The sequence below is a fragment of the Accipiter gentilis genome, chromosome Z (genome assembly GCF_929443795.1).
Source record: "Accipiter gentilis chromosome Z, bAccGen1.1, whole genome shotgun sequence".
Taxonomy (NCBI): Eukaryota; Metazoa; Chordata; class Aves; order Accipitriformes; family Accipitridae; genus Astur; species Astur gentilis.
In genome coordinates this window covers 18,144,346-18,161,707 of record NC_064919.1, presented here as the reverse complement: position 1 = coordinate 18,161,707, position 17,362 = coordinate 18,144,346, and the positions used below count along the sequence as shown (strand labels likewise).

General features: G+C 42.1%; 1 protein-coding gene across 3 annotated transcripts in view; it reads right to left on the bottom strand.

Moving 5' to 3' along the window:
• The window catches only part of ACO1 (aconitase 1), a 39,788-nt gene that overhangs the window by 7,450 nt on the left and 14,976 nt on the right, over nucleotides 1-17,362 (bottom strand). For all 3 annotated transcript variants that reach the window (XM_049795885.1, XM_049795887.1, XM_049795886.1), the window contains exons 4-13: nucleotides 17,025-17,162; nucleotides 14,958-15,027; nucleotides 14,666-14,849; nucleotides 8,439-8,578; nucleotides 7,277-7,448; nucleotides 6,703-6,803; nucleotides 5,540-5,656; nucleotides 4,115-4,274; nucleotides 678-813; nucleotides 79-163 (exon numbers count right to left, since the gene is read on the bottom strand). In XM_049795885.1, the coding sequence (XP_049651842.1) occupies nucleotides 79-163; nucleotides 678-813; nucleotides 4,115-4,274; nucleotides 5,540-5,656; nucleotides 6,703-6,803; nucleotides 7,277-7,448; nucleotides 8,439-8,578; nucleotides 14,666-14,849; nucleotides 14,958-15,027; nucleotides 17,025-17,162 (1,303 nt within the window). The remainder of the gene's footprint in view (nucleotides 1-78; nucleotides 164-677; nucleotides 814-4,114; nucleotides 4,275-5,539; nucleotides 5,657-6,702; nucleotides 6,804-7,276; nucleotides 7,449-8,438; nucleotides 8,579-14,665; nucleotides 14,850-14,957; nucleotides 15,028-17,024; nucleotides 17,163-17,362) is intronic.

Genomic DNA, 17,362 nt, shown 5'->3' with positions numbered 1-17,362 from the left:
CACAGTATAACACAGCTCAGAACAGCACACAACAGAGAACAGCTTACCTAAATAAGCTGCACAGGGAAAACTGCATACCTGTGTAATGGCCGCAACAACAGACTCTGGTAGGGGTCCACTATTGCCAATACATGTCATACATCCATAACCCACGACATCGAACCTAGACAGAGCACAAAAATAATCAGTGAACAAAAAGCTATTTTGGAGCCCTTAGCAGTTGGCTAGGGTTACTCTCAGAAGATACACTGTTTTAACAAATTAATTGCTGCCAAAACCAGCATTTTTGAGAATGCTCAACTCTTATCATTGCAGACACTGTCCATGCACACAGAATGAAGTTCAGGGAAATGTGTTATCAAGCAAGATGAACAATAATAAAGAGTCATTTATGCTGTTTTAAAACCATTAGTCTTGAAAAACAACCCATTTCCTGCTTGATAACATGAGTCTTCAAGAAGCTACGGCAGGCAACAGGCCTTCTGTCCATTGGTACAAAGTCAGCCAGCACAACAGCAATGTGTGAACAGCAATGTGTGAACTCATGCAGGATCATGCCGTTGGTTACCTGTCATATCTTTTAAGCTGTACAGAGAAATATTGCATCTATTGCATCGCTTGTTGTCAATGCTTTTAGTTAAGCAGCCATAGGACAACAGTAAGAAAAGCACTCTTACCCTAGTTGGGAAAGGTAACTCATAACTCCACTCTCCCTCAGATAGTATGTGACAACCCCGCTTCCTGGGGACAGGCTAGTTTTAATGTACGGCTTCACTGTCAAACCAGCTTCAACAGCTTTCTTAGCAAGCAATCCTGAAAAACGCAAAGGATAGTTGCAGTTTGTCCTGGAAATGGGACAGTTTGGCGGATTAACAGGTTAACAGAAGTATCACTAAATAACTGGAAAACAAAAAAGGCTCCATTTCCAGCAATTAAATGGTACAGTGAGCCAACAGCACTAGTCGCAGAATAATGAGCTAGAACTCAAGTGCTCTGTTGAACTGTAGATGCAGTCTGCAATTTCTGCTCCACTGGAAAGTTGCTGGAAGTTCCATTCACCAAGATGCACTCCCACTGGGGCAGCATATAGACATTCAAAACTCAGAACAACATTTGCAAGACGAGTGTCTCACAAAAAATGCAATGAAGAATTGTTAACTTCCCACTCATGGTGGTCTAGTGACCCAGTGCTGAAATAACTGCCAACACATGACTTGCTGCCCTCAGAAGCAGATGGCCATAAGAGCACCAACTCCGGCCCTTGCCACAAAAAAGCTATCTCACAATCTACAGCTTGTTGCAGGAGTGCTGTTTTACCACTCCTAGATTTGTTACACGCATAGATATGTTTTAGTGGAGCATATGTGTTACCAGAAACATATTTATCCTGAGTTTCTTCCTTCTAAATGAATTGTCCATACACAGACGAATGTTTAGAAAACAAGCCCCCTCCAGCCCTTTCCCAGGATGGACACAGAAGAAGCAGCAGCTATGCAAACTATGCAAAACTTCACATTCCCATGTCTCATTCTCTCTCTCACACATCCACTTACATAAGAAAACATTAATCAGCTGTACTTTGATCCAACATGATCTCCAACAGGAAGATGTCATCAAACTGTTTTGTCTTTGCCAGCTGTTTGGCAGTTCTGTTAGACATGGCCCAGAGACCTCTGCTTCTAAGTGTTGTGTGAAAAGGCCTACAGATAGATTCGGAGGCCTATAGGTAGATACATGAATTTAAAAAAGCAGTCTTATGCCTGAAGTTGCCGAGGCTTCTTAGCTGCCAGAGGAAGCTTCGGAAACTGGAGCTCTTGGATACTTTCGAAAATGTGACCATGAATAAATTATCATCCTAGGACCCAAAAGCCTGACAACCTGTGTGAAAGTGTTGACTTCTGTTTTCCTGCCAATACCAGTTCTGAAAAGAATGCAAAGTCAAACTCTAAAAACTGGCAAGGAAATGCCAGAACTTAGGTTGCTTTGAGCAACCTTAATCCAACACCTTTGCAAAGTCAGATTAGGCTGTCAAGACTACTACAGCATACATTGACTATCCTCACAGACGCACAGCCCCTGCACATCATTTAGTGCACAGGATATACAGCGGTAGTTTGAAACAACTATTCATATTTTGGATTTCTTTTAGCTTACTTAGTGTGGGAGCACTGTATGTTTAATTTACTTTCATTTCAAACCCTATAATGAAGGCCAAATTATCATGTTTCTTGCGGGTATCTCAGAGGTTCTCAGCACTGTAGTGTACAGTTACTGGAGACCGACAGAATTACTTTTCCCTCCTTGTTGAGGTCAAAGCTGAAGTGCAACTGTAGGGAAAGGTAGTAAAGTTAAGAGTACCCACTAAATCTGAGTGCATACGCTGAGATCCTTAGGACTATGTTCTTTAGGCTGCTGTGCATTAAGCAGCAGTGAATGTATTCAAAGTACCAACTTCACTTGTACCTGCAGAGCATTCTGCACTTTAAATTCATATAGCTATTAAGCCAAGCAGACTGAAAGATCACCATCCTCACTGCCACAGAGTGGGTTAAAAATGCATGCCGATAAGTCTGGGAGCCAAACACTTGAGGAAACTATATCCTAAGCAGGTGGCACAAATGACAGATACATCCACCTAGAACTAAGGGAATAGGACAGAGCAAAGATAGTTTGCCTGAAAGAAACCTACTTCTTGATCCTTGGAAGAAAGAAATAGAGCTCTATTTCTGTAATCATGATCAGGATGGACCCAAGGAAAGAAGTATGCTTATTTGGCTGCCCTGTCAAGGGCAAGTGAATTGGGAGATTTTGTTTAATTCTGTTCCTCTCAAAGGGGTAAGAAATAGAGCACACCTCTCCTCAGCTTCCCTTTCCACTCCACATCCTGGTTTGTGATGGACTTTGTCCCTGTTGCTAGGAATTAAAAGAGCTTTTGTGCCTGGGAAGGGGGTGAGCTGCCGGTACTGTAGAGTATCAGAAGATGCTTTCTTTTGAAAGCCTAAGAACAGGTGACCAAAATCACTCAACAAGCTAAATGCAAACCGATTGTTGACAGAGTTGTCCACAAGCCAAGATCCTCCCCCAGCACCACATAGAAACAAAGGAGACAAATTATGTGACTTCAACCAGTAAATAATCGTTTCTAGTCAAGGGCCCTTGCATTGTCCATTGTACATCCCTTCCAACCTTTGTAGAAAATAACCCTGCATCCTACAAACAGCCTGACAGACTAGGAAGCCCTAATGCAGTGACGATCTTACAGTAATAGAAAACATCTACGTTTATGTTTGCAGAGGAGAGAAAGATGTGAGCATGTAGCCAAGTACCTGGGAAAGAGGGCTGAACTGGTCCTAGTATAGGAACCCTCTGAGCTAACTCTCTTCATGCATATTTTGTTACCAGAAGCACACATTTGGAATGAGAAATTTTCTGCCCAGACTAGCCAGGTTAAAAATGAACAACCTACTTCCTGCCCTGAAATTTAACGTAAGCAACTCAGACTGTTTTGTAGTGTTTTGTAGTGTTTGAACGGTGATAAGCAAGAAAGTGGGGGATAAAAAGTGCACCCCTGACCACTTCTTGCATGCAATTAAGATGTAAACGACAAGGCTGTGAAAGATGGCAACCCCCAAGAACACAATTTTCCTCCTGTACTCACCCCCCACATGCCCTCAGAGTCTTGCTGTAACAACTTGATACACCTCTAGCTAAGTGTGTGTTTTGTACTCTGCTGCCAGATCAGAGCACCTTCAGACTTAAACCCATAGACCGTTCTTCACTGCCCCTCTTCTTGTGGCTCTGACTTCCAATAGCCCCTTTTCAGGTCTATATAACAGCTTCTGTGCATTTGAACAAACGTCAGAGGTGCTGGTTAATTCAGTTCCAGCTTGCCCTGTGAAGAAGACAGTGCAGAAAAAATCCATTTTCTTCAACCCATGTTTCTAGCTGCCATTTCCAGAATTCCTTCTGCTACTTAGGGACTAAGTGCAGTTTTAGGACTCCAAATGACAAAACCAGCACCGTGCATGTAGAATTACATCAGTGTTGTATTTGTCTTTAGGACACACAGCCAGAGCTACAGAAAAACTACTGCACATTAAGCAAATAAACTTACCTGCTCCCAACATAACTGAGGGGTTACTGGTGTTTGTACAGCTTGTAATGGCAGCAATCACTACTGAACCATGAGCAAGCTCAAAGTCACAGCCCTCAAAATTAAATTTGACAATGGTGTTGTGTTTGTCTGGGGCAATTTGGAATCCCTTGAATCCTTGCTGTAAGACAAGAAAGTAAGAATCAAAAGGATGTCATTAATATAAATATTTTTAGTGGAAATTGGTATGGGCTGGGTATTTCACGAATGAGAAGCATCTGTCAGTTATATCCATGCTTGCACTTTTACATCTGATAGTGAAGGCTTGCATCACTGATTAGTCAAAGTGGTGGACAAAAATTATTTTTCTGGGGCCTGTCCTAGTCTCTGTTTACTGGTAAAAGATGCAGCCTTTGCAGTAAAATGTATTTGTGTTTTCTTCCTGCATGAATATATCCTTCTTCAGACTGCTCAGATGCTTCTTACTCCCATATGCTCCAGATTCCTGATCACATACAGTCTTGTTACACAATCTAATCCTGAGATTTTAGCCATAACACATAAGATTTTTAAGCCATGAATATCAATGAAACAGCTTAAACTTATACTAAGAGTTGACTTGAGAGGCAAAAGCCTGATAGTTGAAAAAAACCAACAAAGAGCAAGAAGGACTGTTCACACCATGAAGAATTACGCTTAGAGATCTGAAAGCATAAGGTCATTTAACAGAGCTTGGAATATGTAACAAAACAATAATTATTGGGAATTGCTATAGTTTAGTTTTTTGATTTACATCACTAGAATTCTGTACTGCCTTTAACAAGGGTGGTCACCATATCGGCTAAGGATTCAAACAGATTTTGGAAACTTAAGTGTCTGTGCATATTTAAATTAAAGTCTTGCTCTTCTTTCAATGACCATTTTTGACTGGATGATGTACAGAATAAGTCTTTTTTCTTTCTATCTTTACCACCAACATCAAAGAGTCACAGAGACACGTGCAGTTCTGATCTGAGATTCATCACTGAATGAGAAACTATGTTGTGGAGCTCAGGGCCTAACTGGCTTGGAAAGCTGAAGAGCTGGGTAGTTAGCACAGAGCTCAGTGCAGTAGCTACTTGGTCCACTCTACTAACACCACCCATCGTGGCTAGTTCAGAAATCCCTAGTGTATGTTGAAACTGTGTTAGGCCTAAGACTGATCTAAAATCAGAAGGAACTACTACTTCAACAGGACATGAATACCTTCATGTGAGAGAAGTATCACCCCAATTTTAAACCACCCATTTGGGTGGTCATCTTCTAAACTGCATTCAAACATCCTCATTTACTTTTCAATAGGCAAACAAACAACACACAAATTAACCTGAGAACGTAGTTCCTGAACACCAAACAACTTCTAGAAGCATGCATTAGTTTGTATGCCCAAATGTTCCTAGACCCTACCTTGGCTCCCAGACAAGTCTCAAAGTCCTTCTTCATATCTGACACAGCAACTTTGTCCTGAGGTCTTTTCGGTCCACTGCAGCAAGGCACAACAGTATGGAGATCCAACTCAACAACCTATTCAGTAAGAGAAACAGAGAGTGGTTCAGCACTGCATGACCAGTTGAAGCCAGTTAAGCCACAGTTACGTTCACTCCTGCTGTTGAACCAAGGCTAAGTCTGCACATCTTTATGTTTGTTTGCAGAAATTATCAAAGACATACGAGAAGGAAAAGATCAGAAGAAAAGGAACAGTTCTAGTTTTAGACCCTGCCAGCTCCCAGGTATGGCTCTCAAAAGCATCCCCGATACTGAAAACTCAATGTGTGACTGAAGCATCTAAACAATATAGATGATTTTGAGAATTATATCCTTTCACATGCTAGCAGCAGGATGGTTTTCAGAAAACAATGATGTGAAGAAATCCTGGTACTGGCATAAACCAAAGCAGGCTATTTATCTTGGCCTTAGGGAAAAGTTCAGTCTATTATGAAACAGAGATTATCATATTTTCCTATTCCTCACCCATGTTTCAACTTTGATTTTATAGTGTGCTGCATCTTTCCATATTTACTAAGGTTTTTCAATAATCATGCAAATCTGAACATAAGTTACAAGATAAATTCTTACTGTAGAGAAAACCAGGAGTATTCTTGAGTTTCCTGAACACAGAGTAAGATCTTGATTTTCTTGCACAGAAAATGGCTCGTGTGGTCTGCAGTTACTACACAGAGCTTCTAAGTGTCCCAATTCATACAGTAAAAGAAGTTGCTGACAGAACAAGGTAAAACTGGGACAAGACTTACACAGAAAACATCCACACTATCTTCATAGCTGTGTTTGAGTCTGGACTGGAATTCTCAAAACCACATGGATCAAATTGCAGAATCTGCACCAGCTAGAGCTTAACTGAGAGCCAATCTATACCTACACCCAAGTCTTCACACCTGGAGAGCCAGCTGACTTATTCCACTAGGCCCTAAGTTAAGACAGCTGTGTGGACCAAGCCAAAGGATAAGGGATCCCCTGACTATTTCTTAGTTTCTGTGAAAAAACAGACAATTGTCATATTAAAATAAGGCAGGGCGTAAAGCAAGGAGCCAGAAAACAGAGTAGTTTCTAACCTGTGTGAAGTCCGGATCCTGAGAGGAGTTCTTGAAATCTCTTAGCATTCCCACAGCCTCAAGATACTTTTTTGTGCACATAACTTTCTCTTTATCACGGCCTAAGGTGAAAGCCAGATACAGCAAAAACAAAATGCAAATAAAACTGAGGAACTACCATGTCACAGAAAAAGGAAAAAAAGAACCATGTAACAGACTACTTCACTGTTCACGCTGTACATTGCACTACAAGACCTTTCAGCACAAATATTAGAGACTCACTAAAAACAAAGCAATTGAGCAGACTTGGTGGCTTTTGGACAACAAAAACCTAGGTTCCTGCTTCTGTCATCTGGACAAGCTAGGTTCAGGCAGGGCTAAGCAGGCAGTTGGCTGTGAAACAGTCTAAACCTTGGCTCTTCCTAAACATGGAGCCTAAGAACCACACACAGCCTGACTAAGCAAGTATGGACAAAAAAAGTACTCAAGCTCAGAAGGCTCCACCTGATTCAACCCCATTGCTGACTACACCATATAGACCTATAGTCCTTCATTTCAATTACACCTTTAACTCATGGTCTCCTCTTACACTCACCAGTTTGTATGAGGTACCCAATGCTAATATCATCCACTGGGAAATAGGCAGCTGTTGCTCCATACTCTGGACACATATTGGCAATGGTGGCTCGGTCAGCAATTGACAGCTGGGCTACACCCGGACCAAAAAACTCCACGAATTTACCCACGACTCCAACTTGACGAAGGTGCTGTTATAAAAATACAGTGCCTGTGTCATTGCTAAGTGTCAAATGACCTGAGCATGTATGTTATAAAATCCAGCTTTCGACTTCAGAGAAACCTTTCTGAAGGTTTCTATAGCCCCTTGAAACCAGGAAGCTTTGGTAAACTAAATCACAAAGATGAGGACACAGATATAAGGGATGTATTCCTTCTAAACTTCCTCTTCCACTCATTTAAACTAGAGTCTATCTTAGAACAACTGTATTTTTCTCAACCTGACGTTCTAAAGAGAGGAGAACAGTGTGGGGTCTTTAGCCAGCAAACCCTGGAAGATGGAGAAACAGTAAGAACCAACTGCACAAGTATGTGAATCAAACTGTAAATAACTGAACACACACAACATCTGGATAAACTCATAAAAAACATTGTCTTTCTCCATGTGGAGGTTCCCTCTAGGGACAGCATCCCATTATGAACATGTGTACCAGTTTTCTGACCTCCAACGACATTAATGCTGACCCAGCAATACTCTTAATTCAGCCACAATCCACAGGTGAATAAATATATTACGAACATGTGACACGTGAGCCAAGCGTGCAGATCAAAGAAATCAGGCTGCAGGACTTACTGTTTTCAGATTTTATATTGCCTTATTTTAAGTGAGGACTTCAAAAAAGAAAGTAATCTGTTTCTTTTGAGGCAGGAGAGAATAAAGATCCTTTTACAAGCACTGCTGTTCCAAAACAGGTCTGCACATGAGGACTGGAACAGGCCATGAGATACCAGCTCTCCATTCTATTTTGTCTGGCTTCTGGGAAACAGATTTGCCTAGCAAATTTGCAGTTGTCCTTGGGCAGCTGATTCCAACCCACAAAGTGCGACAAAGCTTTAAAAAAGTCCAAAAAGACTACATGGAAGCACACACAGGGCTCCTAAGCATGCAGTACAGTGACTGTGTCCTACAGAATATGTGTAGCTTCCAGCACTAATAGCAAAACAGCAGACACGTTCATTACCTTGGTAATGGTGAGCACAATGTCCGTGGATGTTACCAGAGGCTGAGGGTTTCCTAGCAGCTTATAGCCAACCACCTCAGGAAGCACCATGCTGATTGGCTGACCCAACATCACTGCTTCTGCTTCAATGCCACCGACACCTGTATGCAATAGGACTATACAACCCAACTATTCACAGAGATAGTAACGCGTCAGAGAGAAACCCATGAAGTACAATTGACTGATGACTACTCGATTTAAGGTGTGAAAGGGGAGAGAAGGCAGACAGCCAGAGAGCTTAGCCTTCTGCTGAGAGGCACTTATGTTGCTTCAGTTTCTGCAATGTTGGGCTTTTTAATTCCTTTCCATTTCATACTTTCATCCTTGTTCCTTAGCCTAATGGGGAATATTAGGGATATTATGTAAATCTAAGTAACTTACTCTGAGGAAGCATGACTTTTACAATAACAGATGTAAAAGTTTTATTTAATGACTTAAACATGCAATGCATAAACAAAGAAAAACTGACATGGCATTGAACATGGTGTGCTACGAGTGAAATGCATGCAGACCATGACTACTGGTCACCAAAATCTTAAAAGTTATTTTGAAGGAAGGATTGTTAAAGTCAAGAGTATAGACTGTTCCAAAGAATACTGTAGTGGGTTGACCCTGGCTGGACATCAGGTGCCTGCCAAGGCTGTTCTATCACTCCCCCACTGAGCTGGACAGGGGAGAGAAAATATAACAAAAAGCTCACGGGTTGAGATAAGACCAGGGAGAGATCACTTGCCAATTATCATCACGAACAAAACAGACTTGACTTGGGGAAAATTAATTTAATTTATTACCAATCAAATTGGAGTAGGATAATGAGAAATAAACCCAAATCTTAGAACACCTTTCCCCACACTTCTCCCTTCTTCCCAGCTCAACTCCACTCCTGATTATCTTTACCTCCTCCTCATGTAGTGGCACAGGGAGACAGGGAATGGAGGTTGCGGTCAGTTCGTCACACGTTGTCTCTGCTGATCCCTCCTGCTCAGTGGCAGGACTCCTCACACTCTTCCCCTGCTCCAGCGTGGGGTCCCTCCCACAGGAGACAGTCCTCCATGAACTTCTCCAACCTGAGTCCTTCCCACAAGCTGCAGTTCTTCTTGAACTGCTCCAGCGTGGGTCCCTTCCATGGGGTGCAGTCCTTCAGGAACAGACTGCTCAAGCATGGATGCCCCATGGGGTCACAAGTCCTGCCAGAAAACCTGCTCCAGCTTGGGCTCCTCTCTCCACAGATCCGCAGGTCCTGCCAGGAGCCTGCTCCAGTGCAGGCTTCCCACGGGGTCACAGCCTCCTTCGGGCATCCCCCTGCTCCGGCGTGGGGTCCTCCGCAGGTTGCAGCTGGATATCTGCTGCCCCGTGGACCTCCACGGGCTGCAGGGGGAGAGCCTGCCTCACCATGGTCTTCCCCACAGGCTGCAGGGGAATCTCTGCTCCGGTGCCTGAAGCATCTCCTCCCCCTCCTTCTTTGTAGAATCAGCATGGTTTGGGTTGGAAGAGACCTTAAAGATCATCTAGTTCCAACACCCCTGCCATGGGCAGGGATACATTCCACTAGACCACATTGCTCAAAGCCCCATCCAACCTGAATTTGAACACTTCCAGGGATGGGGCATCCACAGCCTCTCTGGGAACCCTGTTCCAGTGCCTCACCACCCTCACAGTGAAGAACTTCTACCTTACATCTAATCTAAATCTCCCCTCTTTCAGTTTAAAGCCATTACCCCTTGTCCTATCACTACATGCCATTGTAGAGAAGTTCGTCTTCATCTTTAATCCTGAGAGCTTATGGGTCAGGATTAAAGGGAAAGCAGGGACAGGTGACATTATAGTGGGGGTCTGCTACAGGCCACCCAACCAGGAAAACCAAGCAGATGAGGCCCTCTATATACAGATAGGAGAAGCCTCACATTCACAAGCTCTGGTCTTCATGGGGGACTTCAACCACCCCAATACCTGTTGGAGGGAAAACACAACAGGGCATAAACAATCCAGGAGGTTCTTTGAATGTGTTGATGACAACTTCCTTCTCCAAGTGACAGAGGAGCCAATAAGAAGAGGTGCTATGCTGACCTTTTCACTGACTTTGGTGTCTGCAGAGCTGTTTCTCTCACATATTCTCGATACTCTCCCTGGCTGCAGTTTCTGTTCCACAGCAACTTTTTTTTCCCTTCTTAAATCTGTTATCCCACAGGCGCTACCACCGACAGTGATGGGCTTGGCCTTGGCCAGCAGCGGGTCCAACTTGGAGCCGGCTGGCATTGGCTCTGTTGGACATAGAGGAAGCTTCTAGCAGCTTCTCATAGAAGCCACACCTGTAGCCACCTGTGAGGGACTGTGCCGAGTTGCTGACTCACGGTGATGCTGCCTCAATGTCCTGCTGTTGTAGGGGAGTATGCACAAAGACGTCCCGAAGAAACCACCACACCTGCACCTGCCAAGCTGTGCTTGCCCGATAGGATAATGAATTCTGTGGAAATGGGTAGACTTTTCCGAAAAATTGTGGGGACTGGGACAACAAGAGAACTGCGTACTCCCCTCTCACGAACGGAAGACCTGAACCTGGAAAACATCAGGAGGACTGTGACATCTGGCTCTGAAGAAGAGACACCTGGCTGGCAGCAGAGGAGCCTGACCCTCCATCACCGGCATCAGAACCGACTCAGCGGGACGGTGCTGGCTTCGTGGTGGTGGTGGTAACTAGTCTTGCTATCTCTCTTCCATTCTCTTGCTTAAGTTTGCCTCTTTTTCTCCTTCCTCCCTGTTTTATCACAGTTATTGGTTATTGTAGGAAATAAAAGTTGTAAGGTTGTACAGCATCTGACCTCGTTTGTGTCTTAATCTCGCTCTTGAGGTCATGTAACAACCCTCCCCAATATTGGATCGGGACACCACCCTGATACCAAAACCTTGCCACGCAAACCCAATACAAACACTAACAGAAAAGCTACTTGTTAAGACAGAAATATCTTCCTTGCATCTGTTAAGTTTCAACAGGTCTTGGGCATGTGCAGATAAGAACCTCTGTGTAAGCACACCTTCAGTATTAGAGAAATGCAATTCAAGTGACTACTTCATTTTGCTAATTTAATAATATAAAGTATTAAGATATCATAGTCATATGCAATCTAAAACCCATGATGTTTACTAGCAATTTGGCATTAGGCAGCAGTTTTATAACTTTTTGCCTGTAGAAAGTCCCTTCTACCTTTTGTTTAGCTTAATTAATAGTGAGGTAAAACAAATTGCCTGTAATAGTTGCTTATGTATGCCAAACCACTACTTGTATCCTTTTTCCCACTTAATCTAATAATGGTTCTGAAAAATTATTTCCAATTTATTTTATGCAAAATGATATACCTATGTTAATTAAAAAGGTAATTCTGTGACAAATCAAATTATGTGACTTCTTTCACTAGGTGTTGAATCATTTTTAAACAGTCAAGTTAGTCGACATGACTGACAGCCTACCACAGACAGGCATGAAGCAAGTTCAGCATTACCAGCCATTAGCAAGAAATGCTGGATCCAAGAACATGCACTTTGAGCACATATGGTATGGACTATGCCCAGCCATACTTTTCAAATCCTGGAGAAAAAAAAAGGCTAAGTTCACAGGCACACTCTTCCAAGCAGCAATTGGTGTTGCGACATCATCTAAATGTTGGTTCCATGTGGAAGGTGCAACCAAATATAGAATAGAAGAGACATTTCTTATCCCAAAGATGTCATGGTTTAAAATAAAGTGAACTTGTTTACCTTTGTATGCCAAGCCAGCAGGAATTCCTGCAACCTTGACAGAAAGTCTCAACCAATATTGCTGCAGTAGTATAGGCAGGGTAGAAAAAACAATGTGCTACTTCTATCACATGTGGTATTCAGAACTTGACAAGCATCTTTGTGAACAACTAGCAAATGCTGTTTAAAAACACAGTGTCTTCTGTATTTGTAAGATATCTGTTTCAATGGGGCTCCTATCACCATATCAGAGGAAGATAAAAAGCTCAACTGAAGTTTTTGCTACCATGTGTGGGATGATTGCCAATACTTTCACTTCATACCTACTTATTTAGTCAATAATTCAAATACTGCAGTTTGCCACTACAAGCAAAAAAAAAGGAATTATTTGTATTTATTTCTTTAATAAGCATTCTGCAGACTACTGGTATTGAAACATACTTCATAGTACTGTTTTTGACAATGGCCTCTCTGGCTGTATTTAACACACTCAGATTTAACTTTCAGCATCTTCACACTAATAGAGAATGTGCAGTACTTTTTGATAAGGCAGCACTTTGAAAGCAGCTAAGTGACTAAGGAACAAATGGATGTTCAATGATGCTTCAACTCCCTTGCCTTCCGCAATGACTAAGATGCTTGCAGAAGTCTTATTTATGATTTTCCTTGCCTGCTTCCTTGTGATTTAAATGCAGAATAGAAAATATATAAAAGAAAAAACCAAACCCAACAATACATGCACCAGAAATCATCTAAGACTGTTACCAGAACAATGAGCTTAGTTAAAAAGCTTTAAATAACTGTAAAAGAACTTATTAGGTTCCTTGAATTTGGGGTTAGTCTGTGTACTGTGTCTGGCTGGCACAGAAGTAACTTTTCTTTACAGCAGCCCACACAGTGCCATGTTTTAGATCTGTGACCAAAACAGTGTTGATAACTGTTTTGAGTTTGTGTGGCAGGGTTTTTTGTAGTGAGGTCTTGCCTTAAGCCTTCAAAAGACGAATCAACAAATAAGAAGGTGGTGACAGTTTAAAGAAAAAAAACCTAAAACATGAGAAGTGTGATATGTTTGCTATTCAAGGACTGTTTAGATTATGTGTACTCAAGGTGAAGCTTATCTAGTTTAAGATTCTACTTACAATAGAGGATGCTTAAAGAGTCACAGACTTGCTAATTAAGGACATACATCCTCCTTCAGCATTGAGACAGGAGGGGTTGGCAAGAGAAACAAAGAACCTGGTGTCCTCAGATGACACATGCCCATAAAAGGACAAAAGGAGTAGGGGTATTCTTCCCCAAACGACCACCGAAGACCCCCTAAAGCCCACCAGAGACACTCGCACAGGCATAGAAGACTCTGGGATGATTGCTCAAGACAACAACACATTAGGCTTGCTCCACATAATGAATATGCAATAGTTAGGTGGAACATACGTATTAGATAGGCGTGGTTTTAACTATACAAGTACAGACTGAAAATCTCAGTAGGTGTGCTCGATTTGTGGAAATCTTCCACCTTGCACTCTAAGCAGAATTAAGCAATGCCTCCTCTTTAAACATACTTTGTGTGTTTCAGGAGTTACTTTCTGATCAGGTAACACCCTGAGGAGGAAGGAGCAGCAGAGATAACTGCAACCCCCGTTCCCCAGGAGGTGGAGAAAATCGGGAGTGGAGTTGAGCCGGGAAGGAGGGATGGGTGGGGGAAATAAAGATTTTGTTTTACTTCTCATTATCCTTGTTTTGATTTGATTTGTAGTACATTAAATTGATTTTGTTTCTTCCCCAAGTTGAGCCTGTCTTTTGCCCATGACTATAAGTCGTGAGTGATCCCTCCCAGTCCTTGACTTGACCCATAAGCTTTTCTTTATATTTTCTCCTCATCCCACCTGGGCTGGGGCAGGGGGAGTGAGCAAGTGCCTCGTGGTGCTTTGTTACCGGCTGGGCTGAACGACGACAATAACACACCAATGTTTTAGCTATTGCTGAGCAGTGCTGACACAGGTCAACTGCCCCTCAGCAAATAAGCTGGGGTGGGCAAGACACTGAGAGGGGACAGAGCCAGGACGCCAGGACAGCTGACCCAAACTGAACAGATAGTCCATGCCACATAACATCACGCTCAGGATTAAAATTGGGATGCGGGGGGAATTTTTCCAAAGTAGCCATTGCCCAGGGACAGGCTGGGCTTTGGTGTGCTGTTGGGAGGTGGTGACTGATTGTCTTTGCATCACTTGCTTCCGTTTCCTTCCCCCCACCCCCTTCACTTATTAAACTGCCTTTGTCTCAACCCATGACTTTTTTCTTGCATTTCGCTTCCAACTCTCTTCCCCTATCCTGCTGGCAGAATGAGTGAGTGACTGGGTGGGTGCTAACCTGCCAGCCAGGGTCAACTCACCAAAGTCTGAAATAGAGTTTAGTCGGCCAACAGACTATTCACAATACACTACTGCACATACCCCAGCCAAGCACTCCCAAACCGTCTATCATGGTGGTGTGCGAGTCAGTGCCCACCACACTGTCTGGATAGTAGTAGCCATCCTGATCCATCACCACTCTTGCCAAGTACTCCAAGTTCACTTGGTGGATGATCCCAGAGCCTGGCGGAATAATCCTCATATTTTTAAAAGCCTGAGAGCCCCACTGAAACAGAAGGAATTGGAGTAAAAAAATTTCAATGCACATGAGCACTGGAAGAACTTTTGTTCACTGCACTTTTCTCCATGCAAATAGAATTAATTCTTTCGGTACCTTTAGGAATTCAAACCTTTCCTTGTTCCTTTCAAATTCCAGGTCTTGATTTTTTTGCAAGCTATCTGATCTGCAAGTGAAAATAATCAGCTGTCAGAACCAAAAGTATACACCTGAAATTTATGTCTGGTCAGGTATACCCAAAGGCTGAAAGAAAAGAAGAGTTATTAGCTAATGTTAATGCTGATCAATCTCATATTTTCAATCTCACTGCAGCTGTGAACTGCAGGCAACCAATTAAAAGGATTTAAGAAGTCTTAAGAGATAACACCTGAAGTCTGGTTCAAATGTGAGTGCTAATCTGCATATTATATATGTGACAGGCATAAAACCTGTAGCTTCAGAATAGCTACACTACTTTTTAGAGCAATGTAAAGTTCCTAACACCTAAATCGGAAGCAACCAGTACACAACTGCCCTGCAACTTCAGTTTAAAAGAGATTATCACTGATGATGCAGTGCTGCCTGAAGCCCCTGTGTTTCAAAGCAGACAGGGCTAACAAACTCTCCACTTGAATCAGCTGCCTAACTTAGGCCTGAAGAGTTTGAAAGAACTGAATTATAGGGCTGGCCAATGTTCTCTCCATATATACATGAGCCTAATAGAAATAAAATAAGGCTGTGAGAAAAAGTAATTAGCAAAAAATTATCTAAGTGAAGTCCCAGATACTACTGATAACATAAAATTAATGTTATTAAAATAATACAGAAACAGAATCATAACAATTGATTTTGTCCTATGGTAGAGATAAAATCATATCTTGTTCACAATGAAAGACTGTTTCTGAAAGATCTTAAAAAATGTGAGGCAAATTAAAAAGAAGAAAGGTTAGGTTTCTAGTTTAATAGATTAGTGCTAGAATACCCATTACCCCAGAGATCAGTCTTTAGACTATTATTTCTAATTTTGCATCTGTTCCTAAACTGCTTAGTTTTATGTTAAGATTAAGAATAGATACAGCATCTCTAGAAAAATGTTAAAGGGAGTTATTTTCAACAGTTACATAGGTAAAAAATTTTTGGCCCATTTTCTCCCCTACCAGCTATGAAATGGCATCAGTGAGAATTTGTATCCTTACTAGTCTACTGCTAAAAAAAATAGGAAAAAAGTTGAAAACTGTCTGGTAACATTCTTCTATGAAGCAGGCTTCACAATGCATTTCTGCTCAGAAGTTCCATATTTTTATTCTAAAGAAGCCTCTAAATATTAGTACTGAGAAAGTGCTCTTCATGGTCTTTAATTTCCACTTTCTAGGAATATTCTTCTTTGCAATGCTATAACTTAAGTGGCCTGCTTCAAAACTGTCTCTTATAGAGGACAATAAACAGAGTATTTCAGCAGGCAAGGTAACTGCAGACCAAAAAACTTCAGGAGTTTGGAACATGGAAGGAAACCACTGAGAAACATGTAATTGCAGGATCTGTTTGGAGAAGGAGTTCTGTAGGCCCATGTTTAGATACCATAGAGGGCAGAAGGACCCCTATGCAGAGGTCTTTTATTTTATTGTGGGTCTAGTGAGTGCGCATCTTTCTGTAGCATGCTGAGGATTGAATAGCGTTATGTTTCCTTCCTGTACTTATAGGGACCTTATTAATTAGTGTCTTGTGCTCCTCTGCATGGAGGCACTGAACTAGCAAACAGTTCCTCAGAGCTGGGCTAGGGCAGCTCAGGTCTATTCTTATATAAATAAGAAAGGAGACATTCTTACTTGTCCTTTCCAAGAAACCCTACAGGGTCAAAAAAAGTGCATGTGGAAAAAAGCTATTTCTGAGCAACTAATAATAATGCAGTATTATTATGGAAAATTACAATCACCACAGGTCTGGACTGAGCCTGTTTCTGTTAACGTTTAGTCCAGGCTTGCGCTGCTGAGAGATGCACCACAGGAAAAACAAAATTCCTCCATCTAATTCACAGCAACTGATACAACACCCTAACTTAAACACTTCTTAGAGTCTAGGATGTTACAGTCCAAATGCTAGGAGTATCACCAATAGAACTACCTTTATTATCAGTAACTGGATCCAGCTTACTACCATTAAGTAAGAGTTATTTTGTATCCTTACCGCCTGTTAAAATCAACCTGGATGGAGTGATCTATCACTAGATCAGCAGGACAGATAGGATTGATTTTTTCAGGGTCCCCACCAAGTTTCTTCACAGCATCACGCATTGCAGCAAAGTCAACCACAGCAGGCACTCCACTAAAACAGAAAAGAAATAGACAAGGTGAAACAATTTGGAAAAGAAAAAAACAAAACAAACACAACTGAGATCCTGAGATGGAGAATAGACACCTACTGCCCCACACAAAGCAAGCCACAGCCTTACCCTGAGTCTTGGGATCATTACTCTAGAGCAGAGACAGTACCCTTGGAAAGACAAAGTCAGAAGACAAGAAGGG